At 40.6% G+C, this 17,715-nt stretch overlaps 1 protein-coding gene across 1 annotated transcript in view; it reads right to left on the bottom strand.

The window, feature by feature from the left end:
- Positions 1-635: 635 nt before the first annotated feature.
- LOC121960032 (low-density lipoprotein receptor-related protein 2-like) overlaps positions 636-17,715 on the bottom strand; it is a 33,054-nt gene continuing 15,974 nt past the window's right edge. The window contains exons 23-47 of the mRNA XM_042509623.1: positions 17,477-17,704; positions 17,093-17,359; positions 16,714-16,929; positions 16,261-16,443; positions 15,588-15,710; positions 15,128-15,295; positions 14,684-14,899; positions 14,332-14,561; positions 13,527-13,656; positions 12,832-13,025; positions 12,428-12,614; positions 11,362-11,574; positions 11,069-11,252; positions 10,762-10,963; positions 10,476-10,640; positions 9,162-9,416; positions 8,762-8,989; positions 8,315-8,449; positions 7,256-7,457; positions 7,021-7,140; positions 5,753-5,860; positions 2,601-2,837; positions 1,343-1,634; positions 1,091-1,184; positions 636-801 (exon numbers count right to left, since the gene is read on the bottom strand). Of these exons, the coding sequence (XP_042365557.1) occupies positions 706-801; positions 1,091-1,184; positions 1,343-1,634; positions 2,601-2,837; positions 5,753-5,860; positions 7,021-7,140; positions 7,256-7,457; positions 8,315-8,449; positions 8,762-8,989; positions 9,162-9,416; positions 10,476-10,640; positions 10,762-10,963; positions 11,069-11,252; positions 11,362-11,574; positions 12,428-12,614; positions 12,832-13,025; positions 13,527-13,656; positions 14,332-14,561; positions 14,684-14,899; positions 15,128-15,295; positions 15,588-15,710; positions 16,261-16,443; positions 16,714-16,929; positions 17,093-17,359; positions 17,477-17,704 (4,673 nt within the window). The 3' untranslated portion in view covers positions 636-705. The remainder of the gene's footprint in view (positions 802-1,090; positions 1,185-1,342; positions 1,635-2,600; positions 2,838-5,752; positions 5,861-7,020; positions 7,141-7,255; positions 7,458-8,314; positions 8,450-8,761; positions 8,990-9,161; positions 9,417-10,475; positions 10,641-10,761; positions 10,964-11,068; positions 11,253-11,361; positions 11,575-12,427; positions 12,615-12,831; positions 13,026-13,526; positions 13,657-14,331; positions 14,562-14,683; positions 14,900-15,127; positions 15,296-15,587; positions 15,711-16,260; positions 16,444-16,713; positions 16,930-17,092; positions 17,360-17,476; positions 17,705-17,715) is intronic.

The following is a 17,715-nucleotide window of genomic DNA, read 5'->3' as shown; positions in this document are numbered from 1 at the left end:
AACAAAGGGATCTCTCATGCAAAATATGTTTCTCTGAAACAAGGAAGCATCTGTTCGAAACTGGTATCAGATTACAGACTAACTTGGAAAGCGGTTACAACATGAGCTGTGATGGTACGCAGTCACACACTACACAGCAAGGCAATGAACACACATGCATTCACAGACAGGCAGCATTATGACAACGATGAAACTGTGTCACCACAGCAGCATTAGTAATAAACACAAATACAAGGGTTGAAGTAACATAAAGTAAGATCAGAAGTTTAAAAACAGTGAAGGACAGGTAAAGACAGAAAGGCAGACAGAGCTGGCACAAAGAGATTAAACATGGTGACAAGTCGTCAGAGGTTGCGAGCGCCAGGTAGGCTGGAAATCTGTCTAAACAAGCGGGGACCAAACACAGCTATCAGAGTAAAAATAAAACACAACCTTCCAGATTTGTCTGGTTGCCGCCATTTAACTGCTGAAATATAGAAGGGTCAAAAATTAGCAATATATTAGAATGTAACCTGTCTAACCTGTAACTAAATCTCTTTAAAGCTGATAACTGATGTATTTTAGTGCCAACATAAAACTACAAAGATGTTGTCCTTGTTAGAGGGATCAAATGAAGCAGAGTCTGGTTTTTGGATCATTTCTTTCTCACTTTTATTGCACCAAAAGGCAGTCTTCATCAGCTCCATAGTAACGAATCCTCAGACATTACTCATGAAGTCTGCTGCCCTCAGAGTCGTCATGAAGCTGTAGTGACTTAAACGTTAGCGATGGTTTCTTAGCATCTATGGGGGACTCCAGCTCCTGGGGGAAAAAAAGACCACACAGTGTTTCCTTGGCAAACCTATGAAGGCATCTCATATTAAACAAATGTATCCATTTTAAATAAAAATAAGACAAAGTTCACCTGAAGCGTTACCTGATAAAAAGGTGTAGAAATCATCAATGAATCACAAAACAAACATACCCTGGAGTGTTTGATTAATTTCATTTAGTATATAAATGAGCTACATTAATGGTTAATGTCCTTAAATTTAGAAGTATCTCTGCTCATCTATCAAAATGAATTTCTGCTGAGTGGCCTGGTCTTTACCTCAGAGTCCGAGTAGTGTTCACAGGGCAGGCCCATGTTAGCCATCAAAATTTCTTTCTCCATGGATCTGCTTCTGATGGACACCCAGCCTCTCCTATTGAAATGAGATTTTAAAAACTAAATGTTAGTTTTCTACATAGATCACCGAGTTACTATATAAGGCAAAATAGTTCTTAAGATGTGTAGAGATCAAAGAGTTGCTTAAGAATCAAACTTCAAAAAAACTTGTGTTAGTGTTCTTGTGGCCAGTACCTTTTAACAAAAATAAAAGCAGCAGCCACCAATGCAGCAATGAGGCAGAGGACACCCAGGACCACAGGTGCATGGCTTCGTCCAGCATCTGTCTCTTGACAGGACTCTCCCTTGTAACCAGCCACACACTGGCAGCGAGTGATTTTGCCCTCTGTGATGCAGTTGCCGTGACCGTTACAGCGTTGGAGATCACAGGAGGCTGTTTTCACTGAAAGAACAGAGTTCTTTTGGGTGTTGGGGTGAGGCGGAGAGGAAGACTGAGGAGGGCGGCCATCACTGTTTGTGACTGGACCTTAAGAGAAATCAGTGTTAGTGATCAAGTTACAGCATATACAAGTTTGATTAAAAAAAATTAGTTACTTGTCATTATTTGTTACTGTACGCTTATAGTAACCCACTAAAGTCTTGTAATCACACATTTTATCTGCTGGTACTGCACAGGAAACTCTGCAACAGTTATTTAAGAAAGCCGAATCCATCCTGACTGCTTCCATTCTTCCTAAACCTAAAGGGTAGTTTTAGCAAACAGTTTTTACTAAACAGCTTTAAATTATTGTTTTTCAATCATTAAATTATTGTTTTTTATCTTTAACTTGTTTTTTCATTTTTAAGTTATTATTTTTCATCTTTAGTTGTTTTAATTTTTTAACAGACTGAATATTTTTATTGTGTATTTCTGTTATGTTTCAGCCTGAATGTTGAAATGAATAAGCGTACCTTTCAAAAAGGTGTACCCTTTTCTTTAATTTTATCTTATAGGCAAGAAACTAGGAATTACAATGTTCCACAACTACTTCAAGCATCTATGACTTCTAGAGCTTCTTGCAGTTTGAAAAGTAAGTGCTTTATATGCACCTCAGTTATTGTACACTTGAATTCAATATTTATTCTTCTAAACTATCCACTGAGCAGACTTACCTTAACAAAACAATGGTTCATGTGACCTCAGGTATTTTTAGCCCTCAGATTTAAAAATGTCTATTTTACAATATAATTAATTATCCACAATTCATGCACTGTTTGAGGTGGAATTGGAATAACTATAACTAGAATTAAACAAAAACATCAACAACTTACATCTGAACTTGTTTTATTTAGTCTTAAGTTTAACAAAACAAAGTTGGCAACCCCCAAAGAGGGGGTGACTTAAAAATCAACATAATAGATTCATATGGTATTACTATGATATTACATCATCTACCCTGGCTATAGTTCCCTTCACTGAGTTGGATAATTAAAGATTTGGATGAAAACTTACAGTCTTGTTCATCCGACTGGTCGGGACAGTCCACATGTCCGTCACAGAACTTGCTGCTGCTGATACACCTGCTGCCGTCGAAGCAGGATTCTTCCCCAGAGGGGCAGTCGGGCAGCGGGGAACAGGAAGTGGCACTGACGACGTAGAAGCCCTGGCCACATTTACATGTGTGACCTCCAGGATAGGGCAGGCACAGATGGGCACATCCGCCATTGTTGTTGGAGCAGCTATTAGTTCCTGGTGGAAATGGGTAAAAGAGAATTATTAAATTCAGTAACACAACACCTTTATTTTTTCAGTGTGGAAATCAAAATATCAAATTTTCACCATCAAAGGATAAGAAAATAAACTAAACATTTAAAGTATTTAATGCATAATTAAAGTGGATGAGTGGAGACTTTGAATGATCTTGATTTATCATGAACAGCAGTCCACTGATTTGAAATGAACTGTTCGCTTATTACTGCACGTGGTTTCCATTTGATTTAGAACTTTGTTCTTTTCAAGACCTCACAGGTGTCAACGCATCAAATAGCATTTATTGATTATTTTTTTATTGGATCATCACAACCCTTCACAATGGTTGCTAGTCTACGTGAAGTTTCAAACTGAACAGAAACGTGCCTTTACATACTTTTACACAATGACAAGTGCGGATTTGAAATAGCTGAGACTGCATTTGCACATGCATCAACACGTTCATGTATTTACACACACAACAATAGCAACAGCCCACGATGCCTCCCACAACAACCAGTTCATGAATTATGAAAGGGGCCATAGCAAGAAGTTGTGCGTCTGAATGTGTATGCCTTTCTATAAAGTTTGGTCATGTTCGAATTTATTTAAATGTATGCCCATTTTTGTTATGTTACTGCCACTGCACCCCTGTGTGTTGCTGTTGACTAAAGTACATACTGTAGTTCTCTTGAAATCGGGTCCCATGGTGATCCACCAGAAGACGAGGGACATTTATATAGGACCTTTTTATAGAGCTGCCCGTCATATCTAATAATATCTTATTGTGGGTAAGCAGCTTCCCTTGTGTCTACATGCGGCTGCATGTATCATGCAGTAACGTGGGAACAAACATGTCACACTGCAGAGGATTTATCAGACCTCCTCCCATGCCAGTCATTGTTGTGACATTAATCAGGGCCTCCTGGGTGTGAATAATTATACAATCTGTGTTTGGCACTGTCAGGAAATTTTCAGTGCCAGACTGAGAACATGTGAAACATGGGTGTGTTGATATTTGTGAATGAATAATTATGAAAGAGAACTTTGGGCTTCTGGATGTGTGCTAGTTAATACTTGCAATGCTCTGAAAATCGTTGACTTTATATTCATATTTCTCACTTGTACAAAGTCTTAGGGAGTTTTAATATTTATATAGTCAAAGATTCCCAGTATTTGTACGTGCATGGTTGAATACGTGCCTGAGCAATGGAGCAAGAGGAGCAAGAGGAGCAGATGTATCCCCATTATTCAATTACAAGGAGCAAACTTATGGTTGTGCTACCCAAGTTTTTCCTTTAAAAATTAAACTTATGCAGTCCCCACAATCTGGTAATTGTATTTAAGCAACCTATATCAATTATAATGTTACAGTTTTAAGCAACTGGCAAAAACTAACAAACAGTAACATAAAATCCCGTATTTCTTGACTGTCCTCTGAGTTGGTTGGAGAAATGCGTTTTTCTCTATAGCATCAGAGTATCTGAATTAACAAATTTTCAGTGGTGTAAAGTGACTTATTTAGACATACACTACTTTGTTTTAGTTTCAGTTTTAGTCTCTTACTTTGGATAGAATTCTCCTCTTTAGCCGTTTCAAAAGTAGCTTGGTTGGCTGTTTATCTTGGATTCAGATTATGCTTTACTGGTTCCGAACTGTATTCATGTTAGTGTGTTGTAAAGAGCAGCAAGAAAAACATTCTGTGAAATCGTACTTTTGCATATATTTACCTAAATTGCAAGAGTGCATGACCGATCAAAAGAATAAGCAAGGAGGATTGTTGTCCTGGTGGTGTGTGTGTGTGTGTGTGTGTGTGTGTGTGTGTGTGTGTGTGTGTGTGTGTGTGTGTGTGTGTGTGTGTGTGTGTGTGTGTGTGTTGAGCTCAATTCATTGTTCCTCTCTACTGCAGCTCACACAGTAAGAGGCTGGCATCTCCAGCAGCTTGCCAAGTTCCATCTCTCTGCAGGTATCGCCCTGCCATTTATTCAACTCAAACTGAGCCTAAGCAAGTCTTTTCATTCTGTGCTGAGTATGTGATAATTTTTTTCTTTGTCCTGCATAAGAAAACAGAAAGCAAAGTTTAAATGGAAGTGTAAGTGTGCAGGTGGAGTTCTGGAAAACTTTGGCATGCTTATGTTTTCCGAATTAAGCGGAGTACTGCAAGCCTGTTGGTTAGCGCTGCAAACATGGGCAGGAATTAATGCAATATGTAAGATTATAGTGTTGATGAGCCACTTTCACAATTTCATTGAAATCTATCACAGTCTCCACAAGATGCATGTCATGATTGCATGTTGAAAAGTTGCTGTGAAATTGGTGCTAACTTCCTGCCTGTAAATTGGCACCATGGTTGACACTAGGACAGCATCTTTGGAGAAACTTTAAACGTGGAAACCTTGGTATCTGTTCTCAGCTCCATGATGATCTGTGCTACAGTTATTAACAACTTTGTACAGTTTTTGTTTTTACCCAAATGAAAGGTTTTGGAAGAGATTTTTTTGCTACTCAGTTGTCACACTGTTATTATATTTCTGTCCTCCTTTGTGATTTAAAGTGCTTATTTTGTTTTACATAATTTGATACTATTCTATATTTATGTTGCTGCTGCTTTTTGTGTCACAATGATATCTGCTCCATCTCCCTCTTGAAACTATTTGCGTTCCCACTCTGCTCTGTAGTTTTCTACATCTTGGTTTGCCTCACCTGCCATCTAGTGGCTGTCGGAGAGTCCTCCTTTACTAGTGTTAGTTCTGTTAAGATAGTCTGCAAATCATTTCAACAATAACCCACATATACAGGGCAGCTTTCAGTATCAGTTTGGTCATTCCATTATGGTCATTTACTGCCCTGTAGCTGCTGACCGAGTCAAGTGCTTTTTACTCAAATTTCTGTGTTAAAGATAAATCAATGCCTACCAGATTGAGTGTCGTTGCTGTAGGCTTTGACCTCCACCACGTTGATCTTTGTCTCGAACCACAGTTGGTTAGGCTGGAGACCATCACTGAACCACAGTTTGGTTACATCTACATGGTTTGGAAAGAAGCACAAAAAATTTCATTTCATATCTTTCTTCACACATACAGATGTTTTTGTAAATTGATATTTTTCTCTACATTTTGGCCTTTCTGAGATTTGGGTCACAAAAACAGATTTTGAAAGTGCCTTCTAAGGTGCAGATTTTTCAAAACTCTGGTTACTGTTTGTCTATAAAACAGAGGTTTGGGAAACAATGACATCATCTCCTATATTCAAGGATGCCTATTGTTGTTTTGTGTTACAAGCATTCGCTAGAAATGACAACAATGGATGACAAATGATTTGCTCTTTTTTCACATCCCTTGGTCTAATGACTACTTTACACTTAAATTCAGTATTGCCTTTCTTTTTTTTTTGCTCAACCTCAGCATCCATGGTTTAAGGTAACAGAGACAACGGTTTTGGATAAGGCCTTGTTGAACCAGCGGACACTTTTCAGAGTGGGATGGTTGTAGATGAGGAGTGAAAGGAAAACATTATTATCTTCAGAGCATCACTCGAATGTTTGAGTGAGCTCCGTCACCTGTAAATTGACATCCTGAATCATGATGAGATCTTCAGAAGGTGTTTTGAAAAAGGTAACGTCAGCCTGTGGATTTTATCACCCTTTGTGATGAGGTAGATTGCTGAAGACAGCAAGCGTTCGGAGCGGTTTTTGTATGGACAGAAATATTTTGTAAAACATAGGTCATGTGCACAATTTTATTTTAAAGGGTGAAAAATATCCTATTTAAACATATTTGTATATATGTAGACAGGGCCTTAAGATACGACAGTGCAGATATCAAAAGCTACTGTGTAGAGTGGGTACACAAAAAAAATGTTCATTAGCCAGACTGAATATCAAGATTTGAAAGAAACAATAACAGTTCTGATGGAGAGGAGAAAAAGTGCTGGTGATTAGAAGTGGATGTTGAAAGATGTATAACAGTGAAGATTGGTAAGGAAGAGGTTGACTAAATAATTCATGGTTTCATTAGTCTGTGATGCCATCTGCTGCCTGAAGGGGAAGAAGACAGATGTGACAAAAGTGAAAGCCAAGATGAACGAGAAATTAAATTTCAGGAGCAGGACTGAACAGGTTAGAGATTTTCCCCTTAGACACTGTGAGCATTTGAGTTTTCTTTTCCGGTGCTTCCATCCTTACCTTTGTCCACAGTGGCCCAGAGGAGGACGTTCTCAGTATGTGTGAAGGAGATGAGCAGGCCTGGCCCTGTTTTATACTGTTTATATTTCGATCCATCCAGTCCGATAGAGTTGATTATACCTTCCCCGAAAGAAAACAAATAATCAGACACACAGGCAGGCAGAAACAAGACAGCAAAATGTTTTCTTATAAAGTACATAAGAAAAGGGAGTTGTTTTTTTTTTAATGTGTTAACCTGTGTCAGCCCAGTAGATCACAGTTCCCTGACTGGAAAAGACCAGCGAGGTGGGGATGCTCGACTTCCTCCACAGCACTGCTTTGTTACGGCCATCCATCCAGGCACAGTTCACCTCCGACTGGCTCTTCCCACCTGCCACCACGATCGCTGTGTAGCAAAGTCGTCCTGAGGGGGGATGCACTGCAATGGATGTGGTGCCCTGAGAGGACAAAAACAAATGCCTAAGCCAAATTTATATTACCATGAAATGCAAGTATTAGGGGAGAATAAAAATGTCTTGGGTCATGTGAAAAAAAAAAAAAAAAAAAAAAAAAACTGAGCTCAAAGAAAGGTCCAGAGTAAAAACAGAAGTATAAATGTATATACTGCCTAATTCTACATTAGAGGTCCTTGATTTTTTTGTTGCTAGCTAAGGGTAAATGTGTTTTAGTAACTAGTCTTAAGTCTATGTTTATTCACAATTTACAGTATAAAGGCTCCTGAGAAAATCTGACCATGGCAGGGTTCCCATACACTGATTTACTTTTGGTCGCCACATATTGATTCACCAACCCTGTCTTCTAGAAATTAATTTTGTATATTACTAAATTGAATTCATAATTACATTGTGGTGGACATACAAAGTGCATGACTGTGGTCGTGGCTTACAAAATTGATAATTTTGACAAAGACAGTTTTTTTGTTTGGGCAGGGTACATGCAAAAATATGCTGACTAGATTTGCACGTATTTGCTAATAATACTGAAAAATACATCTTTCAAATTTTTATAAATAATCTTAAATCTAAATGGGAAAATTACAGCTCAACCATGTTAAATTATGGTCTGACTATTTATATTTTTGTATACATTCCATTAACACGTTAAACCTTGTATTTTATATATTATCAGAAAGGCAACAAAAGAAGTAAGAACCATATCTCAGCCATGAGAAGTTTTAGTAAGAGATTAAAAGAAATGTACGCAGTGAGGAAGGAGTCATGTAAATGTCACAGGTAAAGGAGGTGACAGATGAGCAGAAAAGTACAAATGTAGGTAGTGAAGCCGCAGACTTCACCTGCAGTGATCCCTGCAGCAGTGAGGTGGTGTGGCTGTCCCGTCGGGAGGTCACATGGAGATCAGGCTTAGAGGTGCTGCTCCAGTAGAGGTTGGAGGTCACCCAGTCGACCGCCAGAGCCGTGACCAGATCATCCTTGTGGAATAGAAAAGTTTAGTTTGAGCAGTGAGTGACAGTTTTTGCTGGAAAAATGTTGGCTCGGAGTCAAAGTCAAATAAGAGTCACTGCACAGTTAGGATAAAAACTCTCAACTGATGTGACTAAACACGGTAAATCAAATTAGGATGGTTCAGTAAAAAATGCAAGGGTTTGTCAGCAATGCTACCATCCAATTTTATTTCTTGAGTCTATCAAAAATAATGTCAAACAGCCTATATATCCTCTTAATGACATTATTGCCAGGATTTTAAAAATTGCCATTTCCTTTGAAAAGCCGATATTGCCTACCTTCAGCTTTAGGATCTGTCCAGAGGGCATCAGTCCCTGTCTCGACCTGGAGTCGCCCAGTTTTAGCACATCTACAGATCCTTGTGCTGCATCAGCCACATAAACAGAAAGCTCCTGGATGGACACATCCAGTCCTGAGGCCGCAGTCACGCTGGGCAGGGCCAAAACGCGTCCGTTTGGCATTTTTTTCAGAGCAACATCATCACGACGCATGGAGTGCAAGTGAATCTAAAAATAGCAGGAGGTTGAGGTAAAAAGAGGAAATGAGACGCAGCAAGCAAAAGATGAAAATGATAATAAAAAGACTTCCAACCAATAAGGAGTTTCTCAGATTTGTTTCTCGGAAGTGTTTGTCAGGAATGAAGTCCTGCAGGTTCTCTGGTCTTTACACCACATTCACCTGATAAACTGTAGTACGAGACAAAAGCAGGATGAACGTTGAATCCACAGGCACAGAGCAGGTCATCTTGTCTTTGGAAAGAAGCAGCCCCTTTGGGCATCGGCAAACTGCAGTGGGGTTCGTCCCCGCTGGAAACCCCGGCGACCCCAGTGCTCCAGACTTGCCTCTCATAGGTGGGGCCAAGAGGCAGAGGTGGGAGCAGTGCAGCTGGTCACAGGGGTTGGATATGGCTGGCTGGGAAAGGGTATGCATCAGCTGTGGAGAGGGGTAACATACGCATTAAAACTCATAGCTTTGACTTAAATAAGTGTTTCACTGCTGGAAAGATGGTCTTTTAAAAAACTCAGCAGTCTATGTAGTGGAAAAAGAAATATTTTTTTAAAAAAAATAACAGAAATAAAGGGGCTGTGACATTTTCTTTTGCTTATGAGGTAGAAAACCTACAACTACCATAATGCACTGTGCCAGGCTAATAAACTCTCCAGTGGTGGGTGACTTAATTTGAGCTTGGCTATTTTGACACGGGAGACAAAATAGTGGCTAGCTGTTAACAAACAATCGCAAATTACCAGCGTTTCCCACAAATTTGTTTGTTTCAGCCATTTTATTTGTTATGCCTTTCACTGCACTCATAGGGCGTACTGTACTGACGGAGTAGCAGAACACGAGGAGCAGTAAAAGCGAAACTAAACCAGTCATTGTACTTGATCTAACTGTGACTTAAACCGCTGCTTAGGGATAAAAATAACTCATGATGAGTTTTGCCTGCACTGAATTCATGGACCTGGGAAAACATCTGAATTTAGAGAGAGGGCACAGAATGATAAAAAAAAGGAACACAAGATTTAAAAAAAAAAGTTTTCTTTGATCAGCACTGCCTACTTTACCATTTACTTTTTGAGAGTTTGAGAGAGAGAGAGAGGGGTGTCTCAATATGCTTTTATACTATTTGTGTCCGTGGTGGTGGTCATACATAAATGTAGAAGTACAGTATTTACTCTGACTCAACACTGGAGTCAGAAAAAAATCTGCAGATAAGCAGGGAGACCTGAGTTTGCTGGTAAAATGGACAGAACTTTGCCAGAGCTCATTTACACATACTACCCACATTGTTATGATACCTGATTGAAAATCAGTGATGTATCCCCTTAAATACAGTTGCCTGCCCAAATATTACTATTTAGTTGTGAGAATATTGAAATGAAACATATTTCTGAAATGACAAAACTTCTTAGATATTCATAAAATATCCAAATGTAATATAATCACAGTATCTAGGAGGTACTATCACAGCACTAAAAGCTGAAGACTCACTTTCAGTCCAAACGGCTGCCCGGGTCTCTTAAGGAGAACTTTTTGATCCTTGCCGGTGTTCTTGTCAGCTGAGCGGATGGTTCTTCTTTTTGTGTCAGACCAGAAGACTCTGTCATTGAAGACTGCAACAGAGAAAGGACTCGGTGTTTCCGCCAATTGAAGGATCTAGTGAGAGAAGGGTTCACCATCACCAGTCTACATTCATGAAGAAATCATACATTTTCCTCAAATTATGCTAAAACTTTACAGGCCATTCATACACGTTTTCATCAGCTGGCGATGTTACCTTGACGTTGTCTCCATCCAGAGAGGCCGAGCCAATGCAGCGCAGCTTCTCATCGGCCCAGTACACTCTGTTGTCTAGAAGGTCATAGGCCAGACTGACTGGCCAGCTCAAGCCTCTGCTCACGACCACCTTCCGCTTTGAACCGTCCATCCCAGACCGCTCGATCTGAGGGGTGCTGCCGATCTCAGACCAAAGCATCATCCTGAAAATGTTGATTGCATGCAATAATGAAATCCAGACTGGAAATAAGCATTGTTTTTTGTTGTGTATAGTTTATCTGTGTTTTTTTAGTTTTTTAGTTTCTTACCCTCTGTGTGGCAGCAGGACCAATGAGCTCGGCTGCTCCAGATCTTCACCCAAGACCACGGTGTGGTCCTGAGATCTCACTGTGGTGTGGCTGAGCTTCACAGCCAAAATCTGGCCCACCAGTCCATCCACCCAGTACAGGTTCTTACCCACCCAGTCCACCGCGATGGAATCTGACTTCACCCCTATAACAAGGTTTCATTTTACGAATGATTTTGCTGCGTGGCTTAAATTAAGCACATTCATTCTACTTTATCATTTTCCTCAGATGTTGTTAAAGAAACCTTGCCGTACCTTTGATAAGCGTCCCTTTGCTGTTTGAGTTTTCCATGTCAGCCCAGCGGATGCTCTGGTAGTCAGGGCTTAGCCAGTAAACTCTCTTTTGAGCCCAGTGATAATCGAGTGAGAAGACCGGCCGATTGGCAGAAGACAGAAGACGTAAGGTGCTGCTATGGACTCCCAAGAGTAAGAGCTCCGACTGCACCGATGCCAGGAGCAAAGGCTCGTCTAGAGGTGAGAATATGACCAGTGAGTTTTTCTGGCTCTTCTCCAGAGTTAGTAACATAGGCACAAAAACTGAAGATCAAAGATCATTCCATAAACAAAAATAAGTAGATACTCCCGTATCTAAAACATACATTCATCTACGTTTGGTCTGACCTAATTCATAAAGATAAAAATCTATTAAAACAAAAAAACCCACTTTTTTTTAAAGTTGTAGATAATAGATTTTCAGGGACAAGGGAAATTAATCTGAGGCATTCATTGAGGTGCTGTGAAGAAGGAAGAGTTTAGGGTCATAACTAAACAAACATGGACATTCATTACCTAATGCACTCCCTGGTATTTAGTTAGACTGACACACTAACATGGTGGGCAGCCACTGGATTTAGTTCATTTTAACACGCTATGATTGCAAACTTTGAAGGGACAATTTACTCCCAAATCAAAAATACTAATTTTTCCTCTTACATGTAGTGCTATTAGGTTGTTTTGGTGCGAGTTTCCCAGTGTTGGAGATACTGGCCATAGAAATGTCTGCCTTCTCTTCAGTATAATGGAAGTAAATGGACTCAGCTTGTGATGCTCAATGCACCAAAAAATACACTTGAAAAACTCAACAGCAATGTGTCTTTCCAGAAATCATGATCCGGTTACATCTTTACGGCCGATTTCTCCAACACTCAGCAATTCACACTAAAACAATCAGAATAATAAAAAGCAATACAGGTACGAGGAAAAAAATGTATATTTGATTTTGGGGTGTATGGTCACTTTAACTTGCTAGATATTGGTAGCACATCATAGTGAACATTTGTCTTCCTTCAATACACAGAGACAGTGTCCAGAGCTACAGTACCTTTGGTCTTACAGCTTTTGTTGTCAGGCTCCAGGTAGAAGCCGGGGAGGCAATTACACATGTAGGAGCCACGAGTATTCAGGCAGGTGTGTTTGCATACAGCTTGTGGCTCTTCACTGCACTCGTCAATGTCCACACAGGACACAGCACGGGACTGTAGTCTGAAACCTGCAGCACAGTAACATCTCTGCAAAAATGAGAGGGAAAAAAGCATATTTTAATGAGCTTGGTGCTCCATTTATATTTCAAATAGAGTGACAAGCTAAAATGAACTATTCATGCATGGGCAATAATGAGAATTTAACTGGAGTATCTTGCTTGTCATTCCCTGAAAGCATACAGAGGCTGAGGTTGGGATAAAGCAGGGCTAAAAACAACCACACACACAGCGGTTGTATACTGACCGCTCCGTTCGGGGTGCTGACACAGTTGTGGTCACAGTGAGGAGCTGATGGGCTGGAGCAGTTTCTTTGAGCACATCCCACGCCCTCATCTGAGCTGTCAGCACAGTTGGTGAAGCCGTTGCACACTAGGCGGGGGTCCACACACTCACCGCTGCCACACTGGTAAAGGTGAGAAGGGCATTTTCTCTGGCTGCCTGTGAAAATGGATGCATAGAATCAATGCTCTTCAGATTGTCCTCTCCAGCTAAAATAAAAATCACTGTATTAGATGGCATTTGGCTTCACATGTGGCTTTTTTAACTGTGCTACATGAAGCCCTATTGAGATGGTTTTGAAATTAGATCATCATCATCATCAGTACCAAAAATGACATCTTCTGCAGCTTAGAATGACTGTAAGGATAAACGACTGACAAAACCCATACCTGCAACAGACCGAGACTCTGAACACTTCATTTCAACTGAGTAGATCCACATGAATAGACCATGTATGTTATAACTGGCTCATTTTTATGGAGCATATCAGCTCATGAAAAATGATATGGCTGATTTGGAATTGACAAAAATTACAGTCAGTCTTGTAAATGATAAGATTATCCTTGTAATCCTATTCATTAAGGGCTAAATGCACCCAAAGATCGATGGCGATGAACCTGACTGAGAAAAGATGAGTATTTGAGAATATAACATGCTCACATTTGTACTCGTCCATGCCGTTGTCACAGTCTCTCTTCCCATCACACCTCCATGACTGAGGGATGCACTGACTGCTGTCTCCACACTGCCACTGATACTCCCTGCATTTTGCCGGTGATGACATGCAGTTCTGGATACAAATGATGAGACCATAATTCAACAGACTTTTTTAGTCCCGATACAGATACAGATACTTGTGGTTTGGGTAATGGCCAACAGTGAGTCCCAATCCCATATAAGTGTTATAAGCTGTGTGGAAGTGACTGCGATTATTCTTTTATGTGAAAGGCAACATTAGGCTTGATGTAAACACTGCTTTGCTAACTTTGCAAACAAAATTCAAAAAATAAATACAAAAATATAAATTTAAAGAATTGTTTTTGTTGTTACTTTTAATCAAAATGAACAAAATTAACCAGAATTACAATTATTTTTTTTTTAAATAAAGCAACAAAATGGTCAAAACATGAACAGGAATAAAGATTTCAGCATAAAACAACACCAATGCATAACGGAATTGGTGCATGTGTTATCAGAGGGAAACATCAAATTTAATTGAATAGACTGGCCCAACTGTCACAGATAATCGATCCAGTTTTTTCAGTCAGTATCGTTCCAATATCCAATATGAATTTCAGTATCGGTGCATGCCAAGTTGTAACCACTGCTTTCCAGCCTTACTCAAAAAGCACCTGCATTACATCAAAACAAACAACATACAACAAATGCTCAAGAAACAAGGTAAGTCTCGCTAAATTCTTGCCTTACTCATTAAAACAGATTTACTTAACCTCACATGCCTTACCTTCTCATCTGACCCGTCTCTGCAGTCGTCTTCACCATCACAAAGCCACTCTTTCTGCAGACACTCGTGGCTCTGCGGACATCGCAGCTGTGTCGGGCAGCGCGGAGGTCTTGTGCAGTGCGCCTCATCAGAGTGGTCACTGCAGTCAGCATAACCATCACATCTCAGGGCCTCAGACACACACTGACCGCTCAGACAGCGATACTGGTCAATGGCACAAGGAACCAAACCTGGAAACATGAAATGTGGATATCTGATGTTGTGGATATGTTTTATATTCATCTTCATTGATCAAACGTTTATCATAAGATTGTTGGTTTGAGCCAAGTTTCTCTATTTGGACGTCACCTACCACACTTCTCTTCATCTGACCCATCAGCACAGTCTCTCTCCCCATCACACAGGAAGGTGTCTGGTATACAGCGAGTGTTGTTATCACAGCGATGATGGCACCCCTCCATCAGATGCGAACAGTCTAATTCATCAGATCGGTCTTGACAGTTGTACTCGCCGTCACACACCTTCCCCGGTGGGATGCATCTGTTCCCGTGAGAACAGCGGAACTCATCTGGAGGAGAGAACAGAGACTCCTTAAAGATAATTCAGTGCAGGTAGTGCCTCTCTTTCAGCAATTCATCCCAACGTGTGCCACATTGTCCCACATCAGCTCAGCTCTTTGTCCCTCATTTGGTTTGTTGGGATCTGGTCTCTCTGCTCTAGACATTTTCTTTGTAACTGAAAAAGCAGATTAAAGCATCACAGGCTGCTTTTCACTGCCACAATGCATGTAGCAAACCTGCTTTGCAGTGAGCAGCGCAGCCCTCTTCGTCTGATCCATCTTTGCAGTCCTTCTCTCCGTCACACACATGGCTGTACATAACACACTCCAGACCATCTTTACATGGCTTGAAACCTGTGCGGCACCTCAGTGGGGCTGATCTGGAACCGGGCACATTGTTGGAGGCTTGGCAGAGAGAAAATCAAGCATTTAATGGGTTTTTAAGTCAGGTATTTATTTACTTTATTAGCAACTGATGTACAAGAAGTTATGCGAGCTTGGCGGCTGAGCAAAATGGTATATGGTAGTGTGTCTAGGTGGTTGCTGTGTTGATAAATGGTTTACCTGTTGTTGATATATTTTTAACAGCAAGCATATCAAGTAAGAGCCATAAAAGTAAAAATTATAATATCAATAAAATGTGCTTGCACTACATCTACTGCTTCCATCTTGTATTGTATTTTTCGTGTTGGCTTACGCGGAGCAGCAGGAACCGCTGACTGACACTGCTTCTCATCTGAGCCGTCGGGACAGTGGGCACGGCCGTCACATACTTCCTGCCTGGGGACGCATATCCTCTGGTTGCTGCATAAGAAGTCATCTGATATGCAGGAAAGAAAGGGTGAAAGTAGGGAGAGGAAAATGGGTGCTATGAAATCCTTTTTATAGATTTCAAAGCTGCCCACAGACATGTACCCTCACACTGTCATTGTAAAAGATTTTTCAGACTACAGCACTTCCACGTTTTTCCTTTAAACTCTACCACAGCCAGTCCATGCCTGCATTAGTTTGCTGGATACTAGGGTTGCATCGATTGTTTTTTAAATTGTTTTTACATTCCAATTTTCTATTGAGGTTTTTGAATCAAGCTTCGATTGCCTCGTCGTATGTTATAATGTCAATACCCCCGATTTTTTTTTTAATATATAAATATATGTAATTTATAGTGCCGTTAGATTACTGCTAGACCACCCTGCTAATACAGGTGTAGGCCTCTCTTTATGTGCAGCAAGAGGAAGGAAAAAGGTTGTTTGTTTTACTGCAGTGCAAATGTTTTTTAATGGCTAGACGTGATTATGTTGCCACAAAATTGCCAGAATTTGATAGGTGAACAACATTTGCATTATGGTTGTTGCAGGACTCAGACATACCTGGATTTTTGCATTGAACCATACAGCTATTCTCATCAGATCCATCAGGGCAGTCTTTTTGTCCATCACACAGCTTATTGTGAGAGATGCACAATGATGAACCAGGACAGAGAATTGAAGGAGTGATGCAAGTTGATGCTGGAGCAAGAACCGCTGACTCTGTAGTTGCATCAGTACCTGGGTCTGGACAGGAGAAGTGTTAAATGTAAAACCCGAAGCACTTATTGGCAGGATAGTTGGGTAGCAAGCTTTAAAAATAATCCTAGATAAATTAAAGGTACATAAACATATAAAAGAAAAAAAAAGTCAGTTTATTCACTTTATTTCTGAGGATATATTTCTACCTCCATCATAAATCACAGCTTTCAAACATTCATTGATGGTTGGAATTAGCAGGTGCATTCACTTCATCACCAGTGGATTAAGATTTAAAAACTAGATCTGAAGACTTACCACAGCCGACCTCATCCGAGCCATCCACGCAGTCTCTCTCTCCATCGCAGAGGAATGTCTTTGGGATGCAGCGCTTGCCGTCGGTGCAGCGATGCTCACAGCTCTTGGTTGGTTTCCAGCAGTCCAGTTCATCAGACTGGTCGCGACACTGCGACTTTCCGTCACACACCTCAGCCTCAGGAATGCACATCTTCCCATGGGAGCACTGAAACTCACCTGGGGAGAGTACAAATAGAAGATATCACTATTTGAAGAATTTGAATGAAGCGACATTACAGCTAATCTTAGTGTGTGTGTGCATATTTATTTCACAGTTTAAAAATGTACAGTTCAACAGCATCTTTTAAATTTCATGAACATTAAAGTTTAGTGACACAACCTTGTTTGCAGGTTTCTTGGCATCCCTGTTCATCGGATCCGTCCATGCAGTCAATCTCTCCGTCACACACGTGGCTGTATAAAACACACTCTCTGCCGTCGTTACATGGCTTTGAGCCCACACGGCACTTCAAGACGTTGGCCTTAGCTACAGGCTGAGCTACACTCGGACAGTTGACCTCATCTGAGCCGTCATGGCAGTGAGAGCGACCGTCACAGACCAGACTCTTCGAGACGCAGTTTCGACGATCTTTGCAACGGAAGTCAGCTACAAAAGGTAAAAGAATATTGAAAGACATGAGTGGAATTGTATCAGATTTGCGTTTACTGGGATTTGTTGGAAACTGAATCTCAAAGAAGCAAATATAACTGCTTAATGACTCACTCTTAGAAGGGCATCTCTTCACACAGTTCTCATCAGATCCATCAGGGCAGTCTCTTTTTCCATCACATATCTGTGTCGGGCTGAGGCATAAAGAAGAACCTGGACACAGAATTGAGGGGCTGCTGCAGGATGGCTTGGTGGGAGGCTGAGAAGACTGCTCAACGGGTGCAGGAGATTCATTTATTTGGACATTTTCTGCAAGAATTGTAGTGCCAGTGTCTCCAGCATCTAGAAATATT

Source organism: Plectropomus leopardus, chromosome 20, assembly GCF_008729295.1.
Source record: "Plectropomus leopardus isolate mb chromosome 20, YSFRI_Pleo_2.0, whole genome shotgun sequence".
Classification (NCBI taxonomy): Eukaryota; Metazoa; Chordata; class Actinopteri; order Perciformes; family Serranidae; genus Plectropomus; species Plectropomus leopardus.
The sequence above is the reverse complement of the archived record's forward strand: the minus strand, read 5'-3'. Positions and strand labels throughout refer to the sequence as shown.